At 44.4% G+C, this 21231-nt stretch overlaps 2 protein-coding genes and 1 long non-coding RNA gene across 7 annotated transcripts in view; 1 reads left to right on the plus strand and 2 right to left on the minus strand.

Moving 5' to 3' along the window:
- The window catches only part of ENTPD5 (ectonucleoside triphosphate diphosphohydrolase 5 (inactive)), a 29614-nt gene extending 26870 nt beyond the window's left edge, over positions 1-2744 (minus strand). For 2 of the 4 annotated variants that reach the window (XR_005105272.1, XM_037394265.1), the window contains exon 1: positions 357-939. The gene's annotated coding sequence lies outside the window, so the exon portion shown is untranslated. Of the gene's footprint in view, positions 1-356; positions 940-1206; positions 1264-2645 lie in introns of those variants that run through there. The other 2 variants (XM_037394266.1, XM_037394267.1) reach the window with 2 other exon arrangements.
- Positions 2745-2912: 168 nt separating this feature from the next.
- Positions 2913-9745, plus strand: LOC119150906. The gene is made up of 2 exons (XR_005105228.1): positions 2913-3712; positions 4154-9745. It is a non-coding gene; the product is annotated as an uncharacterized LOC119150906 (long non-coding RNA).
- On the minus strand, positions 9228-21122 carry ALDH6A1 (aldehyde dehydrogenase 6 family member A1). 2 transcript variants are annotated; one of them, XM_037394042.1, is made up of 13 exons: positions 21023-21065; positions 20715-20780; positions 18317-18391; positions 17903-17963; positions 16766-16927; positions 16119-16197; positions 15256-15558; positions 14516-14637; positions 14077-14266; positions 13189-13370; positions 11517-11696; positions 11220-11318; positions 9228-10770 (listed from the first exon to the last, which is right to left on the minus strand). In XM_037394042.1, exons 3-13 carry the CDS (start codon positions 18367-18369, stop codon positions 10666-10668), a joined length of 1536 nt encoding a protein of 511 aa, XP_037249939.1. In that variant the 5' UTR covers positions 18370-18391; positions 20715-20780; positions 21023-21065; the 3' UTR covers positions 9228-10665. The 2 variants fall into 2 exon arrangements, with proteins under 2 accessions (XP_037249939.1, XP_037249938.1); XM_037394041.1 differs by lacking the exon at positions 17903-17963 and having other exon boundaries at positions 21023-21122.
- Between the last annotated feature and the right edge of the window lie 109 nt (positions 21123-21231).

The following is a 21231-nucleotide window of genomic DNA, read 5'->3' on the forward strand; positions in this document are numbered from 1 at the left end:
AGAAGTCAGAGATGAGACGGGGAAATTGGCAGAGCATAACAGAAATAGCAACGGAAAAGGAATTCAGAAAGAGAGGGTCAAAAGAAAGAATGGAAGAAAAAATTTAAGGTAGATATAGACAAAAGATTAGTTATTGAGAAGGAAAAATGTTTCCAAAAGAGTTCCTCTCAAACTACTTAAAATCCTAGCTTCTATCAGAATAAAACAGGATAACAGTAATATGAGCACAAGTTAATTAATGTAAGCAAACAGTTCAGCAGGTAGAATGTACATACCATCATCATCAGGCTTTACTTACTACCTTTATAAATGATCAGCAACAATCAACATGAATCATGAATACATTAGGCACACACCTGAAGCAGGATGCAAGCAACAGCTATTCCACTCCAGAGATTCCTAATGAAAACCACTTCGGAGCACTGCGACAAGAGACACTGTGCCTGCGCTTTTCTTCACCTTCGCTTTCAGCTAGTAGGAGTGGACTATGTATCAGGCAAATTATAAGGTCATGGAGGCACAGAAATTATCAGTCGCGTTGCTTTATTCAAATTTGAGTTTATCGTAACTCAATACAAGCAGTGAAACATGCTCAGATAATTACACAGGATGAATTTCAACAAGTTGTAAGTTAACTGAGTTCAACAAGTTAGTAAAACATTTACACACACATTACAGTTGACCTCCACAGCACTGGCCCGAGTCCAGTGACGGAAGGTAGAACACTCATTTCCCAACCCAGAGAAACACATGTAAGTATCATTGGTATAAGATGATTTTAGATACTAAACCAAAAAGTTGAAGCACATCCAATATAAAGACTTGGTAGCTACACAGACTGTATGATCCAGAAATCCTGGGATGCTGCATAGAGACTGCCAAAACTAGAAGCATGAATAGGAAAGGAGAGAAAGAAAGAAAAAACCACAAAAAACCCAAACCAATCCAAAACCCAACCAAACTCTCCTTTAAACAACAAAACTAAAACCATTGCCATAATAATAATAAACCTTAAGACAGCAAAACACAACCTTGATTAGAGTTCACCAAACAGAGAAGCACTGATAGTTTTCAAGACAAGAAAGTCTCACCCATGTTATTGAATATTTCTGACAAAAGAACATGCAAAACCCAAACCACAGCAACAGCTGCATCTCCCTGTAAAAAGCAATCTGTCTGTTCTGAGGGGACGGAAAAGCAGCGTACCTGAGACACACAAGAATTTTCCTTCTGTTTCCCAAAATATTACTGGGAAATATTTGGCTATAAAGAAAAAGATTAAAAAAATAATTAGAAACATTTACAATATATAAACGTTTAGGAAAATATTTTAGGAAACAAAAGACGATTTATGTAATTCAGTTCATATTGTTATTTATTGCTCAAGCAAACCAGAAATCATCCAGAATGGAAAGTCTATCTTCTGCACTAAACCAGTAACAAAATCTATTTTCCAGATGAGCTGCTCTTATGGTAACAAGATCTATTTCCCAGATGAGCAGCTTTTACTTAACACTCATGACTACACAATACATTTTTACCTTCCCCCCCGAAACAAAAAGTAATTACATTTTTTCTGGGCTTATTTTTATCTAGTTAAAAAAAAAAAAAAAGGAGGTTTCTTGGATTGTTCTGACAAAAAATTAAGCTTCTTAAAAGCACACAGCTTAAAAGTCACAATACAAATAACGGAATTCATTGGTAGAATTTCCCAGCATTTCCATAAAGATAAAGGCAGGATATTCTGTGCACACATACATTTTGGGAAAAATTCTGGATCTAAAACTTTAATTGCTAGAAAAAAACCCGCAGAACCAACCCACAAGCACGCGTTATCAGCAGCTTTAATCTTTTTCCCCACGCTGCGGCTCCACATAAACATTACGTATTTATCCTCATGCCTGGCCAACTGGGGTTTTAATTTTTTCCAATTTAATTAGCCCAAGGCAGCTTTCCCAGAGTGCGCTGTGCCCTCCCGTTCGCCTGTGGCCCCGCAGGAGCTTCCACTGGAGTAACTGGTGGTGTTGGGCTGGGGGGGGGGGGGGGGCAGTGCCGCCAGGGCTGAGGTGATTTCCCTGCCGGCCCCCTGAGCGCTCTCCCCTGCTGCCGCCGAACCCCTCGCACCGAGCCCGCCCCAGCCACGTCCCCACCTTCACGTCCTCTCCTCACGGAAACGCCCCCGCGGCTGCCCCCTGCGCCCGGCCAGCGACGAGCGCGGCCCGGGGGACCCCGCCGCCCTCCTCCCACCGCCGGCACCGGTAACGCGAGGCAGGAACCCCGGCAAGAACGCGCATTTCTCCCTCCCCGGCCACCCGCCCCAGGCAGGGCGTCCTCCCGCCGCCCCCGTACGGTAACGGAAACGCCGCCGACTCTCGGCTGCCGGGAACCTCCTGACGCCCCCCCGGCGCCGCGCCACACCGCGCCCTCCCGGGGCACCGGGGACAGGCCCCGGCCGGGGTTGTCACCCAGTCTGGGAGCGGCGCTGCCCGCTCCTTTGCCGCACCCGGCAGGACGGCGGCCGCCCCTCGCTCCGCGCGGTGCCGGTGCCGGCACCGCTCGCACGGGGCGGGGCGCGGGACTATTCCCATGGCAGCACAGTGCCGCCGCCCGCCTCCTGCCTCCCGCCACCGCCCGAGCGCGCTCACCGGCCGCTCGGAGCGCTGGCGGCGGCGGCGGCGGCGCCACATCTCGCCGGCCCGCGCGCGTCACCTCAGCGCGCCCGCGTGACGCGCCCGTCGCGGGAGTATCGCGTCGCGGGAGGGCGCCGTCCGGTTTCCATGGGAACGGGCCGCCGCGCGCGCCCCGCCGCGGCCTGAGGGGGGCGGGGGGCTGGCGGTCCCGAGGCAGGTGACGTGGCGGCTGGTAATCGAGGCAACGGGGCGGGGCCACCGCCGTGAGGGGCGGGGCGGGTTGCCGCGGAGACGCGGCGGCGGGCGCCTGAGGAGGAGTGGGACGGGGCCCAGCGGCGTGAGATCGCCCCCCGGCTGGCCGGGAGCGACCGGGGACGGCCCTTCCTCGCCGAGCGAGTCGAGGAGGCGGTGGCGGTGTGCGCGCACCGGTCGGGCCGCCCTCCCCGCCGCCAGACACAGCGACATACGGAGCGGCAGGTCCTGCCCGCGCCCCGCCCCGTGGCCCGGTGCCCGCGGCCCAAGATGGAGGCAGGCGAGCTCCCGGCTGGCCTGAGGCAGCAGTGCAGCCCTGCGGCGGGGACGGGCCGTGCCGCTGGTGCCCTTCCGCCCGGGGCCTGCCCCTCCCCCCCCAGGAATACTGGACGGCCCCGTGGGGGAGAGCGATATCCCGCAACGAATAGCGCGGAGGAGGCACTGACGTGGTCGGCGGCTCCAGCGCACGGTGTCCGAGAAGAGGCTGAGGCATTTGTTCAGCCTGGGAAAAAAAAAAAAAACCAAAAAAGCTAAGCGGAAACCCGCGGGTGTTGGCTACCTGGAGAAGGCTTTAGAGAAAATAGAGCCAAACTGTTTTCAGAAAACAATGAAGAGAAAGAAGCTTTAGAGTGTGGCTTCCATTTCCTCTGTTGCAGGTTATTTCACTTTAGTCCTAGTCCTACTTTTCTAAATACAAGTACCAAGCAACCCCCTTTTTTAAGTTAGAAAAAAACGACTGAAAAATGGAGGCTAAAATTACTTTCCACATCCTATTGATTGAATAAGGAGATACAAAGCTCTGCTCCCCAGGTCATCAGTGAGGTCAAACGGTAGGAGACGATTTTCTTGCTCACATGCCACCATTTTTTTCCAGCCTATCCAGTATGGAAGATCTTACACCTTTTTCCAGCTGCCAGTTTTTCTCTCTGTATCTTTTTTTTTTTTCTCCTTCTTTTCTAAACTACTTCTCTAACACTGCACCGCTATCCAAAACACTAAGGAAGAAAGCCCTCTGTGCACATAGTTTTAATTCTTCAGTAGATACAAATAGATCTGTGACTAATATACTTAGGGTTTTATAGTTTAAGCTTATGTTATTTCCTATGCTTAACACAAATCAGTTTTAAACATGTTTTAATATTCCTGAACAGTCTCAATGAAGGACTTCTCTTTCTGTGTGTTCTCATAATTAAATTTGAAGAGAAGCACACAGCAAGGATACTTCCCCCCCTCCAGCCCCAGTTACTGTTTCTTGATTTCTCTTTTCACAGATTGAGAAACTGAAGCAGAAGCTGATTGATTTGAAACAGTGAGTGCAAGAAGAGAAGCAGCAGCTGGTGAATTAACTTTTCTCTTTGTCCTCAGAACAGTGGGATCCTTGAAGCAGGCTGAATAGTTCCGATTTTACTACAAGGAACAAGCTAGGGCAGTAAACAGTTACAGGTTTTGATGCAAAAATATTGCATTAAGAAAGCACTTGAAAAAGCCACTGGTGATGTGGGAATTATCCCGTGACTCTCCAGTATTATTTCAAATAGTAGTACAAATATTTTATAGCATCTGAAATAGTATTAGGAACCAGCTGGGTAATGATGGGTGCGGCCAGAGGCACAGCAAATGTATGTTTCATTTTCACTCATAAACAGTAACTACTTTGAATACGTCTTCATTCATTACTGTTGAATCAAGAATTCTTGCAAAGAACTGAGAAAATTACTTGTTAATCAGGCTTTAATAAGAAACAGAACTGTGCTCATCTGCACTTCAAGACAGTTATCTCCCATCAAGCAGACTCGACAAAGAACTTTGTCTTGCCCTCAGATCATAAGGAGCAGAAAAAGCTATAAGTGATAGATGTGTGTTGACCTTGGATGGACTCCAGGTGCCCACCAAGCCACTCTATCACTCCCCCCTTCCTCAGCTGGACATGGGGAGAGAAAATATCTCAACCCACAAGCCTTTTGTCGTAAGGACAGGGAAATCACTCAGCAATTACCATCACAACAAAACAGATTCAACTTGGGGAAACAAATTTATTACCAATCAGAATAGGATAATAAGAAAACCAAATCTTAAAATACCTTTCTCCCACCCCTCCCCTCTTCCCCCAGGCTCAACTTCACTCCTGAATTCTCTACCTCCTCCCCCCTCACAGAAATGCAGAGGGAGAGAGAACAGGTGTTGTGGTTGTTTCGTCACACTTCTGCCTCCTCGCACCCTTCCCCTGCTAACAGCTCTTTACTATGCTGCTGATCTTTTTAACAGAAACATCCAGTAGATGGTAAATCCAGTCTTTTTTCAGTTGTTCTTCCATATGTCAGAAGCCCCTGCTTTGCATTGTGCTTTCAAAGGCTGTTTTCCTCAAGCTTCATAATAATCTCAAAATTAAGTGTTTACATGAAATAGACTGACATATCAAAACTGAGATCATATGCAGCACATCACTGATTGACAGGATCACATTTTATAGTGACTAAAACAAAATCTCAGCTTTGTGAGTGAGTATCTTAGAATCCATATTAGAATGCAGCTTAATTTAAGTTAGGGCTACACATGCTGCAGTGGCCAGGACTACAGGTCTCCAACCTCCTGCTAGAAGTCAGTGCCTACAAACTGCAGCGGTGTCCAGGCACTTGGATTTTAAACCATAAGAGTTAAGGCCCCCTATAGCTGTAGCTTGCATACATCCTTGGTGAGAGGTCAAAATTGCCCTACTCCCAAGCAAAGTGTTTGCTTAGTATGCACTGGCTATTGAATAACTTGGCGACACAGTCAGAATGCTTTGTTCAGTTCAGGTTATCTTACCTCAAAAATGATAACAGCAGAAACATTTCATGAAAAATCAGAGCTGAAAGTAGTTACTGAGATCTAAGGAAGCTACTCCTTGGAGCAAGAGAAGGGGGAGACCGGAACTGAGAATAAAAATTGGTTATACATATTGACCCTTTTATGTATGAACAGGAGAAGCAAGGGAAGGACAATGTACTTGAAACTAATATGTTAGTATTACCCTCCCCCTCCCAGTATTCATTACACATGTAACAGAAACCAATGGTTTTATTCTTCTTAGTTTAGAGAGCCATAGATTTAGAAGTTGACAAGACAGCACTGTGTGCTCAGATCTATTTTTTTAATTTACATGCTATGAACAGCTGAACAAGAGCAACGCAGAGCTAGAATTTAAAACCTGTTTTACATGTACAGAACCCAAGAGAGATGCTTTTGAAATTTTCATCATTGGTCTTTTCTTTGTTTTCCAGAGAAAAAAAACCAGGTTGAAAAAGTGGTTATCAGTGAGTTGACATAGGAACAAAAATAATGTGTTCTGCAGTTGCTTTTTACCAAAATGAATGGCACAAATCCACGGTAATATTCTGTTTCCTCAGTAGGTGAATGCTGATTTTGCCCTGTTACAGGAGCTGGGCTGGTAACTCCAGTTCAGGCGATTCCAAGGAACTCTGAATCTAACTGCGTGGCTCGGTGTGAGATACATTAACCTTTGAAAAAGTTGATAGACTATATACTAATTTTGGACATACACCAGACTGTACTGTTAGATCTTTATGTGTATCAAAAGAAAAGCAAGTGGAAGTAAATTTCAGTAGTGATGAGGAAGGGAGGAGCGGGGTGGAGAATTAACTTTGCTCAGTGCAGTGGGATTAATTTTGTTCAGCCATTAATGAATCTCTATCCACCTTGACCAAACAACTAAATAACATATATTGTGACAGTAGCACTCCTCATATACGTAAGAGTACCGTAAAGCCATCTGCCTGGTATTAAAAAGTACAAATATCCACAACCAGATTATTAAAAGTGTGCTTTAGCTCATTGCTGTCTGCACAAGAAACTTGGGAGCATGACCTTAGAGATACCTAAAATACGCCTTACACCGGGAATTCAATGTTCAAACAGCATTAAATATATTATAAGCCATGAACTGGGACATAGGAGGGCCCAAAGGGAAACCTAGAATGCTATGATTTTTAATGTAGTTTGGGGAGACCTAAGGCTTGGGGTGGAATATCAGTTTCTCTCTGTTAAAAGTTTATTTTGGCAAATTTTATTGAGGTTATGACAGTGGATATAAGAAATGTATAATTGAATGATTTACTCGTCAGTTTCTATGGTTCTAATTTATGCATGGATTTAACTCCTTTTATCAGTATTTGCCAACAAATAAGAGCACACATAAAGCTGCAGAGTATGAAAGCTTGAGGAATGGAATACAAACACAAGTTGACTTATGATTAAAATAAATCCTGTAAAAAATTGTTTGTTTCTCCTTATTCCCTTTTAATTGTAACGATTTTGCCACAAAATACAGAATTCCGTAGCACACTGAACTCACGTTTGATTCCTAGTGCTGATTTTGGAGAGTGTACTGCAATAGCTCAGGTGCCCTGGCATTCTTGCTTGCTGTTAATTTTAGAAAACAAGTTTGGTGTGGAATTAGAAACCTGTCTGAGGGTAAATCACCATTAGATGAGGATTATGTTGCTCTTACGTCTTCCTCACAGGAAATACACCAGTTTTGGCTACTTCAGCTCCAGCTCCTGACAATACTAAAGAATAAAGCAAAACTTGGTAAAATACTAAATTACACCACACCATCTAACATCTCCTCAGTCCTGGTTGTATGTAATGGATGCCACTGTCATCCCTCCCACTTTAGAATACTTCAGAATATGCAGGGAGGGGTTCTGGCACACCATCATGTCAGACACAAGGCAGTTAAGCACGCAAAACAAAATAATACTCAGACATCAAATAACTATTTTTTATCTGGTTATCAGGAGCCCTGGAGGGATTTATACAGAAAGATGAGAGACACCTCCTTTGGAGAGGCAGACCACCACTTGCAGAAACGGGGGTGGGAGTTGTAGCCTTTTTTTACACAGCCTTTTAAAAAACCCAGAAGTGAAAGTCACAGGGTCCAATTCTCAAAGATGGTTAAACTGTTTTAACATAATTTTTGGACTTAAGAGTATCAAATAGCTTTGACAATCTAGATTTCAGTGCCTTCCAGGCAAGAAATAACTTAATAGGAGACAAATGGTTGACTATAAAATTGTATTTTAATATAGTCTAAGGAAATTTATTATGAGATACTTCATATTAGATTTGTATAATATAAAAGATTATTCTTTAGCTTAATTTTTATAGTGAATATTGAATAAAGAAGTGGAAAGCAGTAAGCAGTGAGATAAGGCAGGTACATCATGATCAGTCAATATCTGCAGCTTGAACTGAAGAGGTGTTTCATTAATTAAAAAAGGCAGATAAAAGGTTTGTATTTCTAGTACCATTACCTAAAACCATCTGTTCAAAAAATGCTGCTGGAAATGCAGATAATCAGAAAAGATGTCTGCACACAAATGAAAAGATTAAATGAGTGTCTGGATCAGGTGAGGAGAACGTGCAGGGATACTCCTGCAATTCTTCAGGGAGCAGGTAAGCTTGATAATAGACTGCTTTTGTTATGGAAGCTGGATTTTAGAATTGCTAAAGGAAAGATATAATGGGTTTTAATAGGACAACAGAAAAGTCACGATAGCAATACTGATTAGTAAGAAAATTAAGGCATTTTGAAAGTGAATGACTGTAGACAATATTATAGACTGTTAATTAGTATTCCTTTCCCAGGTGCATGAATGAATGCCAGTGTCTTAATGGTGATTTACCTAGAAAATTTTACCTTTGCAGCACAGAAAATCCTTCTCCCAGCACAACATTCATTACACAGCAGGCCAAATTATCAGATGCATTGTCTTCTGTAGTAATACTTCCACATATTCAGATGTTAACACTACAGACAGAATAAGGCAGCTGTACATTTTGCATCAACAACAGCAACAGCAATTACTGACTCATCTGCACTTTTCATTTTGAAAGTTATCCTGTTAGCAAAGCTGTGAATTCTAAATCCCCTGTCTGCTGCACTGCTGCTTTGACTACATGTTTGGAATCCATCTGAAATATATTTTCTTCCTTAAAGATTTTATTCTTTCCCAAGCCAGGAGCTCAGATGACCCTGTACAAAGCACTAGGATTTGGACTAGTGCTTAGAACTCTGTATATATGTGTTGCTATAATTTGATGAAGATGGATTTTCAGTTTGTAATAAAGTCATTTACATGAAGCTTAAGAGTTTTCATGTGTATATGCAAACAGAAGTAAGGCATTCATTGAAATGCTGTATGAGGAAACTGGTACAGAGGTCCTTCAAATACTGTAAAAGGAGTATGTATACATGGGTTACAGAGGTCACAAACCAGCCTCTGCAAAGAAGGAAATAAAGTCAACATCACACCTATAACAACTTCACAAGGAACAGCCATATTCTGCAGAAACGTATTAGCATGTTTTTAATTTGTAATCAAATTGCAAGGTAAGAATTTCCCTCTAGGGTATAGCAGAGGAATAAAAGGATACAAACATTAGTGAATGCAGAGCAACTGCACTAATACATAACTGTCAGTTACAAGGCATCTTTACCAGAAGGCAGGATACAAAGTGTTCACATTCGGGCTGTTTAATGAGAACAAGTAATGGTTATAATCATTAGAATAATATTATTTTCCATGGGTGCTTGAATGAGTTCCCTGCAGATCCCTTGTTGGTTGCATCACCTTCCAGGAACCAGTTATAAAAATACAGGCTCTCCAGCTCCAAATGCACAGATTCTTAAAAACGGGGTATCCCAAGTCTTACCCTTCTCTAGTAATGGGACCTGCAGTCCCTAGAGAACATGACTGTGTTTGAGGAAACATGACGAGTCATCAATAAATCAACACAAGAAATACAGCTAGCCAGGAAAAAGAAGCCAACAGAACAGGCCTGGCTGCTTTGTGATTAAAAAACCTGCTCTTTCTTCCTACTGACCTGTCTACTTACTCTCCCTTCCACCCAGACCCACATGATTGCTGTGATGCAAAGATACATATACATGCTCATGTTTCTTCTTCCACAGTTTCATTATGTTACAGGACCTGTAGGCACATACCTGTTGGCACAGTAAAAAGGCACCAAACAGCTTTCAGGTATAACGGAATTGACAGCAAACTGGAGAATACAAGCCACATGCACAAGAACATTAAGTTTTCAAGCTGTCAGAGGCACAGTGAAGGTCACTGTACCATACAGGGATTTCTTTCACCCTCAGACAAGCAATCAAACATGATTTCCTGAAAAATCCTTAGAAAGCTATTTCCCAAGTGTTTTGGAAACTGCTCAACAGATGAAGACTGACATTTTCAACTCCCAAACTTGCTGTCTTCACTGTATGTAAAGTCACTTCTATGAGACACCCCAGGTGTCCCAGTTATGTCACTCAAAATGAGTACGCGTCTTTCAGTAAGGTGAAATCCAAATCTTAACATGGAAGATAAAGAGGTAAAGAAAACCGCTACAAGATGTAGCCAGGAGTGAGTCACTAAGGCTAAAAGATACTGAAGTGGAAGCAAGAGCGATGTTCATGTTCAGGGGGTCTGGAAAGAAACACACACTAAGACCAATCTCACTGCCCTTTCAGTTAGATAAGGTTGTTTCATCTGTGATAGGTTGTAGGAGAAAAACCGAGTTCAGCTAGCCAAAAAACACTGACAGCAACAGAAAACCCAGACTGTGCGTTACATGAGCCTGCCTGATCTGCACAGAAACAGAGGTCCTTGAGAAAAATGGAGTTTTCTATTCATTCCCAAGGAAATGATGATAGTCAGGACAAAGCTGGAAAGTGCAGCATAGGAGAAGGGCACCAGGAACAGCGTCTGCAAAGGCTGACTTAGTTTCCCATGGTTGGCATAACCACAGCAGGCTTGGTAACGGTGGCATCTTCCTCTTTCCATTGAGAAATTATAGTTTTCAGCTGTGTGTAGAACTGCACTCCCTGGAGGAGAGACACACAGATCAGATGTCTGGCTTTATGAATTTTTCAGGTCTGCACTAGTGGCGTAACTAACTAGTGGTGTTTTTGCTTTATCTACAGAGGGCTGAGTGTTCCTCTGCAGGAACTGTTTCTGTTAGCCTGTTCTTTTTACCAGTTCCTCAAAGATTCTGGTTTTGTGAGAAAGCCTGCTACTTAGTTTTTGCTCCCTTCTCAGATCTCTGAAAAAAATACTTGATTTTTTTACGTTGGGGGGGGGGGGGAAGAAGGAGAAACTGGTTATTGTAATATGCATTATGGTGGCTGTGATCACCAGCTGGTCTTCAGTTTCCTGGTTCAGATGGCTTCAAAGTCTCCTTACTAATGAGGTCCGACGACCATCTCCCCATTGCCATTTATAATGTGATTTATCACAATTTAAGCCAACAGAGTACTCTGATTCAGTAAGTTACCTGCTTGCCATAGAAATTGGTGTCTCCTCTGAAAGAAGCACGGGAGCCGGTGAAAGAGAACATGGGCAGAGGTACTGGGATTGGAACGTTGACACCCACCTAAACCAAAGGAAAGCTGCCATATTAACCACCAGAAATAGCAGACTGCAAAGCACTCTCCAAAATCTACCACATTTTTGTTTCCTTAAATCTGAGGCTGGGTACTGTTGGCTGAGTAGTTACTAATTAGGCATGACAGCTGTATGGCTACCCACTATAAATGGTGAGTACTAAGCAACAATTCTAGCTTCAACATACCTGCCCCACATCTACTAAGTGAGAATATTTCCGAGCTGTGGCTCCATTGGTGGTGAAGATCGCAGTTCCATTTCCATAGGGGTTATTGTTCACCATCTCAATGGCATCGTCCAAAGTCTCTGCTTCCAGAACCACTAAAACAGGCCCAAAGATTTCCTCCTTGTAGCAGGTCATGTGTGGCTGTCAGGACAAACAGCAGAAAAAGCAGCTTATATATACGATACAATGAAGAGGATATAATAAAAAATATCCTAGTAAACAGGATATAATAAAAACACACATGCTGCTGATGCTCAGGGTATTCCTAGGATCACCCACCACACTGCATTGCCACAGGCCATCCTTCAGTCCTCCTTGCCTTTCCGCATTTCCCATGCCCTGCCATCTATCTAGCCCACTAAAGAGGGCACCACTTTTCATCTCTGGAGTGCTTTCTGCTTTTACTGCCTGCCAAACCTCACTTACAGGTCTACTCTGACCAAGGGTGATTAAGACTGGCGTTGATTTAAGATAATTTACTTCAGTTCTCCTTGACAAAGTGACTAGAACATGCTACCCTTTCCAACTCAGTGTCCAGGACTTATTATATATATACTGTCTGATAATTAGCAACATCTGACAAATAGAACCATCAGTTGGTAAGTACTTTAATCACTAACAGCTAATGCAGCAAACTACAAAACATTCATTTGACAAGTAGTAAGTTTTAAGCAGCTCACAATATTATTAACCACTGTACAACAAAACTTAAGAATCACAAAATCTCAGTGAAACTTTTACTTTTGCATACCTAACAATATTTATGACATATCAAAGGAATACTGAAATATTTCAAATGTTTAATAAAAATAAGGCAAGAAAATTCTGTGATAGATTAAAAGCCTGAATTATATAACAGTATAAATGCAACAAAATTAAAAGAATACAAAGTACAGGAATAGAATTACCAAGATTGGTTTACTGTCATGTATTCAACTCACCAAAAAGCCCAACAAGGAATTGCATACTTAAATATTAAGGAAATCATACCAGCTAATTGTATAAACATAACAGAATGAATTTAGGTATAAAAAGTCACGTGGATGTGTACGTGGTAAAGAATATGCCTCTGTAGTGGTGTCCATCTGTTGCACACCATGCACTATATCGAGAGGCTGATTCAATTAAGTTGTGAATATATTCAACAACAAAGAGATTTTGTACCACACCCTATACCATTTTTGTGAAGATTTCCTCAAACATTGAACTTCTGTTCTGCAAGTCCTTAAATTGCAAACCGCAGTAATATATAATGAAGGAAGGAAAATCACAAGTTTGTTCATCATACTCTTCCTCAGGCATCTGCTGCTGGCCATTACTACAGACAGCACACTATGCTCGATGGACATTCAGTTTAACACAGTACAAACTGTCCGTATCTTCTTTTAATTGGCTGCGCTCCATTCACATTAAGGTCATTAACCTTGTTCAGTGTATGCTGCACTACGGCAAATTCTTTTATCACCTCCACAACAGCATTACAATGAGCACTTCATTGGAATGGTGCAAGGGAAGGCTGAGCCATTTATGAGCTTTCTACCTGGTGATTATTGATTGCTGACTGATTTGGGTAACCTATTTTTCAACCGACCCTGCAATACACACTGCCAAGCACTGGTTTTGGTCACCTTACCTTGACATTGCCAAGGATCGTTGGCCCAACAAAATTGCCATTTTCATAGCCCTTCACTTTGATACTACGTCCATCCAGAAGAAGGCTGGCACCTTCTTTTACTCCTTTCTCAATCAGATGGCAAACCCGTTCCTTAGCTTGGGGACTGATTAGAGGCCCTAGATCTGCTCCAGGCTGGTCTCCTGTGAAGAGGCAGAGACGCCAAATTTTTAACCCTGACAGCTTCCTCTTCACAGGCATCATAGAGATAACTACACCGGCAGGAAAAATCTGAAAATCCTGATGTTTCTGAGATGCAGAAAATGGTTTGGGAAATTAATGAACAGGAATGATAGCCTGCAAATCTCACAATCAACAAATAAGAGAAGTTGTAAGCATAAGCGTAATTTTAGACCACAGGGAAACCAAAATTCAACAACAGATTCTTCTCAGAGAGGAAACTTTTCCCCTTTGCAGGACTTTATTGAACATAAACAAAAGTTAGTTCTCCTAGAATTAATAATAGTCCAGTTCTTCAAAAGTACTTATTTCCATTTTTCCTTTTTATTGCATGCTTGCCACAAATTGGAAGGATCTTGTCAGTGAGGTTGCTGTATATAAATGGCACATTTGAGTTAAACATAGAACATAACCTCGAAGTTCCAGTTAAAACAAGACTGATCCTGTAAAGCTTATATCACAGTCATACAGCCAAGCCTTCCTACATATTCCTAACTCCAAGTCTAGGGCCGTGTTTCCCAATCCAGACAATCTGCCAGCTCCTACCCCTACACATCAAATCTATGGTGCCAATAGCTCCAAGGGACACACTGTTGTATGGCAGATACACTGACCTAAAAAGCTACAGTTGTACAGAAATACCTTGTAAGAAATTATCATAGTCTGTACCTGCATTTACACGTAGATTTTTGGCTCTGTCCACAAGCTCTGGCAGCCATTTCTGAGCTTCTCCCACCAGAATTGCTGTAGACAGGGCCATGCAGCGTTGGCCAGCTGCTCCAAAAGCAGCTCCAACCAGCTGGTTCAATGTGTTCTCTTTATTGGCATCAGGCATCACCACGCCATGGTTCTTGGCTCCCTGAAATATAACACATACACGGTCTCCTGTTATTAACCATCCCAGTGCTGCTCTTCTCTAGCTCTCTGACAGTATCCTCATATAGCAGCTATGACTCTGCTACCAACAGGCTGGCAAGAAGGGCAGCCTCATCACTTAACTATCAGTAGCAAAGTCAGCTTCTGCTGCTGGGTGGTGCGGTCTCTCTTAACATTCACAGGAGACAGAGGCAGTCTATGTGCTGAAGTGTGCTCCATTCAGAGGCATTACCATGTTGGCCTGGACTCTCTTGCCATTCCGGGATCCTCTCTCATAGATGTACTCTCCAGCCTGATTAGATCCCACAAAGCTGATTGCTCTGATATCCGGATGGTCACAAATGAAATTCACAGCTTCAAATAGGAAATAATACATTATAACTGTGGTGCATAAATGCTTCCCTCTGTTCCCATCCCCACAGTGCTGAATCTGTGTCTCTTTCTTCTGACCAAAATTCTTGCCTCTGCTTCCTACATCCGAGTTCCCCCACTGCCTGTCTGTGTACCTCTCCACCGATTTCTCAGCATGTGTACTCCTTCCTGTCCCTGTCCTCATACACCTGGCCCTCTGCCATCCCTCCACACTTTGGGCGTCGCCTGGGCGATGCTGAAGTGGAGTTACTGTTGTGTATTTGTATCCTGATGCTCTGAAGCTACTTGTGTACTGTAAAAAATACCATGTTAGGAGCTAGAATACTGGCATCCACTGCATATTCAGTGAGGCATTTGAGCACCTACATGTCTCGGGAACTCTAGCCCTAGCCCACCAAATTCTGTCCACCGTATCTCCTGAAAGATTTGGTGCAAGATGGCAAAGAATCTCCCAGTCACCTCCCTTCACCTCCACAGAGGGGTGATATACCTGTCCAGAACTATCTAACAGCAGCAGTATCACACTCTCCAAGGGTACCTCCACTGAGCATATACAACCCTTACACACTCCAGTCATCTCTCAAGAAGGGCTATTATTACCTTCATGTTGTCCATGGATGATATTCAGGGTCCCATCGGGAGCACCAGCATCCTGAAACAGCTTGGCAAGGAACATGAGTGCTCCTGGTACACGCTCAGATGGTTTCATCAAGAAGGTGTTTCCACAGACCATAGCCATGGGGAACATCCAAAGAGGAATCATGGCTGGGAAATTGAATGGTGCAATTCCAGCACACACGCCCAGAGGCAGACGGTAGGTGTAAGTGTCCATGTCTTTAGTGATGGAGGGCATGGTCTCTCCCAGTATGAGGGATGTCACACTGCAAGCATGTTCAACCACCTCTGCAGCAGAAAGGGCAATATGCCACTGGATGATCTGTTAACAATTAGTCCCCAAACTCCCTTCTCACCACTGCCTTGACCCAAGTCTTTTTCTTCCAGACTCTTTTCCCACACCTTAAAACTCATTGTGCTCCAGAAAATCCCTTTGCTAAGCACTGCGAGCCCATCGTGAATGGATTCTCTCTTGAGTGCATTATATGTCATTGCAACAGGAGCAGAGACACAACAGCCCCAGTAAAAGAAGCACAGGTATAGTAGTATCGTACCACCTGGGACTCAACCTCAGACAGCTAAGCCCAAGCAAGAAGGTCTTACCCCTTTACAGCAATTCGTAGTCACTCCTAGGAAAAGGAAGGATCTAACAACTTGGAAGTGTTTTAAGGAAACTCTATCTAAGGGAACTTTCCAGGTTATGGTCACAATTGCCCCTTTTCTTTCAGGAGGAGGCTATGAAAGGAGCTACATATACAGATTCCCAGAGCAATCAGTTGCTCAAGAGACCTCCTCCCTTCCTATGGATTCTCGAAGTCCCTTTTTAACAGGAGGAGCCAGCAGCTTACGGAGGCCTCGGAACACATCTCCCTCAGCATCAGCCAGGGTCTTCCCTTGCTCAAAGGTGATGAGTTTTGAAATTTCTTTCTGAAAATGGAAAACACAACGTTTACAAATGTTAGAAAAGTGCCTGCACATGAAACAGGATGCAGTTTAATAGAGAGATGAATATCACAATGAGCAGACTGAGCAGAATCTGGAAAAGCCTATGCTGACTGATTTGCTCCTTTTTAGACAAGAAACTAATACACCACGCAGGTGACATTTTAGAAAAAATAACTGTGGGTTCAGCTTGTACTCTACAGCTTTCAGGTGTCACACCACAAACAAAACAAAACAGCAATCACGGAGATCCAAACACATGGTAACATACTTTTTGCACTTGTCTTTTTCAATAGGCACATTCTCCATCAAGGGTGAAAGTTCCTCTTGTGGTCTTTTGGTAGAGACAAATGCAGAACAATATTCCCTAAGAAGCACTGCCTCCCTGTCCGCATTTGATGGAGAGAGCTTTGCTGCACCTCTCAATGACAGTGTCTCAGGTGGCTCCTCAATCATGGCAATGCCTCATCAAGAACTCTGTAAACCCCAAGTCTCTCACTTTAATTCCTACAGTCAACTGCAACAGCCATCACACACAGCCGTGGTGTCTCACCAGATTGTCTTTGATGAGTTGTTGATAACGCAGGAAAATTTGCTGGCGACTCAGAACAGAAGTTTCTGACCAGTTCCAAAAAGCCTTCTTGCAAGAAGCCACAGCTGCTTCCATCTCACTGGCTGTAGCTTTTGGTACACGGCTGACTACTTCATTTGTGGCCTGAAGGAAAAAAAAATACACCCCTGCATCAAAACTCAACTTCTTCCATCTAACCCTGCCACCCATTCAATGGTCCTTCCACACCACACACCTAATATCCCTCTTCTGCAAAGAGCTGTATTTCTGAGGGGAGAGCACAAAAGAGACTCCTTCCTTGGTGCACACAAAAGGCCTGGGCTACAACTGGAATAGTTCTGAAAACCTGCAATCTACACATCTCAAATGAAGCATCCAGAAAACTACAAAAGCATTGCTGATTTCCAACTTGAAGTGATTTGTCTACCTTGAAGCTTCTAGAGCGTATAAGGCAAAGGTTTCTGTGGACTGTGGTCTTTTCCCTCTGCATCCTCTCAGCTCATCTGCTGTCCTTGCGCATTACAGGAGGCAAGGTTCCTTTGGAAAAAGCAGTACATGACTGTGCAATTGGCACTGAAGTTAGTTTACCTAGACCAGTAGGCCAAAGTAAGATTGTTTTACAAGCAACCTTAGTTCTGCAGTATTTTACCTTTAAAAACTTGTATTTGCAGTTTAACCTCCTTCTAATGCACTCTTAAAAATTACGCCTGCTCTGACATGACAAAAACATCAGGTACATCACTAAGAGAGAAACAACCCAAAACAAGAGAAGAAAATTAAACATGAACATTGGTTGCCACATAGAGACCAAATGAGCTTCATAAACACGGCCCACTGTTCTGATCACTTCCACAAAGCGTATCAAAGTAGAATTTTATAGAGAAAAGTTTTTAGAAACTGCTGTGCAAGTGCTTACTAGCAGGAGGGTCAGAATTCTGAGCACGATGTCATTTCCATTCATCTTTGGTGGAGGACTCAGACGAGTACAAGTGCTACTAATCTAAGATTATTTTGCACTGCATAGCGTCCAACCTCTAAATCCACTGTGAATATTATGGCTTATTATAGATAGAAGCTCTCTGAAACAACAGGAGCTTCAGAGCTGTCAGGAATTTTTACCTTGGTCTGAGTGAAATCAGTTTCTATCAGGACTTCACATTCAGCTGGCATCAAATCACACCTGGTTGATTTCAATACAGGGTGAAAGAAACCCTTCAGAAATTTGACATACTGATCACAGAGCCTTTCTATGAGCAAAAAAAAAATGTAAGCAGAGTTTAAGCTTCCTTTTCAGGAGATCAGGGTTTTACTACACAGGGGAGATAAAGGAGGTCATTGCTTTCCTAAGACTGACATTTCACGCAAAAAGGAAATTGAAAAGCAATTACACAGTGCTAAATCCATCTTAAGCTCCAAGTTTAAGCCTTTCTCAGGAAATGCATGTACTTTCCCTTCTGCCAAATGCTTGAACAGAGGTGCATACCTGTGCTGCACAGCGATCACTAATATATAAATTAAGACCATTTCACTTACCGGGTTGTGGATATCAATCCATTCGGTAGTTTTGGACTCAACAAACTTCCCATCAATGAAGAGTTTGGTGGTTGGCTGTGGAGGACAAAACACTGGACGGTGAGCCATCTTTATCCAAAGGTGCCTAGATACCAGTGAGCCTTATTACATGCAAATCTTCACCATTTACCACTATGCTGCCCACTGAAGAGTCTAGATCTAGTATTTAGAGGAAGACCCAGCTAAATGCTTAAGCTGAAATTTTTCACGCTCTCTGCCCCGTTTTTCTCTTGCTTCACACTAAAGTGGCCAAAATTATTTCTAAAAGCAGTTATACAAAAAATAAATTGCTATACTTATGTTCATAACTATTTCAATCTACTTAATCACCCAGTGTTTACTAAGTTAGAAAACTTAAAACCAGCAATTCATAAATGTTCAGAACAAACAGTTAATAATTCACCTTGTGACAATTCCATGTACCCAGTGCACACTGTACTATGTGCTTTCTTCCCATCAAGCCACTAAGTCTGTCTCTCCAGCTCACTGCTGCGGGCATAAAATTGGACTTTCCCCACTCCCCACTTGATCCTGCAACTAAGAGCAAGGAACCTGCATCTGCCGAGTTCAGTGACTGTCCTGGCAGGCAGCACAGAAAACAGAACTTTCCAACTCAGATGCAGAGGAGAGAAAAGGAAAATTCGGGATAAGGAGTGTTCAGGTGAACAGAGGGCAGAAGGAAAAGTGAGGTAGAAGCTGTAACTAGCACTGGATAGGCAATAGAACTGTACCAGGCAGGAAAACAGATTGAGACTGTATAAATTAAGAAGCCAGAAACTAGGAGTTGATATTGGGAGGTAAGGAGAGAACTAGGAGAGAGCAAGAACCAGTTAATCATGTCACAAACCAGTGGCTTGGGGAGAACAGACAAAAGGAAGGGGAAATGGATCTGCTGTGTAAAGAATAGAAATGGGACACATTCACAGAATGGGATATAACCCCAAATATATCAGGAAACTCTGTGAAGAAATTAGGATGTAGAATTATGAGAGCGAGATGAGGACTGTGATGCTATCCAAGGTATAACGAAGTGAAAGATCAGAGGAAGAATCAGGAATATAAATGGTGTTGCCTGGATAAGTGATGATAATTGAAAGTGGAAGAGAGTCAAAAAAGTGAATAGCAATGAGAGCTGGGAGATGATAAAACTAGGATAGCAAGTGTAAACTAAGTGTTAATGAATAAGCAAGACCTAGTGATTTGGGAGGTAACACCTGATGTGAATAAAGAATAAAAAGTTGCAGATGATTACATAGCTGGAATTACCCTTGGGAAAGAGAGACAGAAGTCTGTGCCTATGAAAACACAATACCCTCCAGAACCTGCAAGAAAGCGCAGGAAAGCTGAGTCCCTTGACTGAGTTTCCTGACAGAAAAGGCCTTCTAGTGCTGGTCTAAAGAATTACAAAGTCCTACCACTATCAAGTCACTCTGTTAACCCAAGTGCCAGTTATCTGCAGCGGACCTACAAGCTCCAGTGCTCTATAACCCACGTTGACTTTAGTGCAATGGAATTTATGGGGTTTTTTTTTCAAAGTGCTTAAAAGGGATATCTAGAAAACCGCACATACAACGAAAAAATATTTTAAGCAAGTCATGAAATGCTGAATTAAGATTGATTACTCTTTTTCCATAAGATTAACCCTGTTTTTTTCTGCAGGGAAAGAAGCTGCTGCAGGAAAGCAGTCTATTTGGAGATTGATGATTTAGCTGTTCAGGACTTGGAGAGTGTACAGCCATGGATACTAGAAGAAAAAAGGCACTGTAACAGTTCAAGCTGATCCATATTACCCAAAGGAAATCAGATCCTCTCTCTGCCACAAACAGATGATATGAGGTCAGTCCACACAGCTTGAAACAATCTTTTTTTCACACATTAGCATTCGTCATAAATACCATATTAATTTTGCTCATCTTATTGAAGAGCTATTAAATGAAATCGAAAGATCAGGGGAAAAAACGGGCTGGTGTAGCCGTAGCGCTGGAGAAAGCAGCTCGGGACGCGATTAACTGAACACACGCGTCGCCCTCGGGCGCACCCGCCGAGCCAGGGCAGACCCACAAACCTGACGCTGACCTTTCCTTCCTTCCTTTCCCCCCGTGGAGCACGGCGGCCCCCGAGCTCCAGGCACGGGCACTCCCAAGTGTTTGCTCCAGAAATATCACCGCGGAGCCACGGGGAGGGGAGGGGAGCCGGGCGGGCAGAAACGACCCGACAAGAGGAGACCCGAGGGCAACCTTCGGCCGGTTGCAGAGGGCGGCGGCGGCGCCCGGGGCCCCCGCGGCCTCCCCCCAGCCCCGGGCTCCCCCGCGCACCCCCCGCCCGCCCGCCGGTCCCGCTCCGCGGGACGGCCACTCACCACCGAGGACGAAGAGAAGGAGGCGGCGGCTGAGGCGATCCGGGAGGCAGGGGCAATCCGAGGCAGCTGGACAGGAGGGGAAGCACAGACCAGCCCAGTTCCTCAGGGCTCCCGACCGCCCCCACCCCGCGCCACGGGCCCGGCGGGCACCGAACCTCCCCGCCCGTCACCGCCGGGGCGCCGTCAGCTACCCCCTGCCCGGCACCGCCTCACCCGCGGGACCCCGGTGGGCCGCGACCCCCCCGCCCCCACGGCCTCCGCCCCCCCGCCCTGAGGGAGCCGCCGCGGCGCCGGGCCCGCCGCCTCACCCTCAGCACCGCGCGCCGCCGCCCGCCCCAGGCGCCGCGCGCCACCGCCGCCGCCATGCCCGCCCCAGGGTCGCTGCAGCCACGGCCCCCGGCGGCGCCCCTCGCCCCGCCCCCGCCCGCCCGGGGCCCCGCCCCCGCGCGCTCATTGGCCTCCCGCTCACCAGCCCCGCGGCTCCGCTCTCCCCTCCGGCGGGGGCCTCGCGGCCCGC

Source organism: Falco rusticolus, chromosome 7, assembly GCF_015220075.1.
Source record: "Falco rusticolus isolate bFalRus1 chromosome 7, bFalRus1.pri, whole genome shotgun sequence".
Lineage (NCBI taxonomy): Eukaryota > Metazoa > Chordata > Aves > Falconiformes > Falconidae > Falco > Falco rusticolus.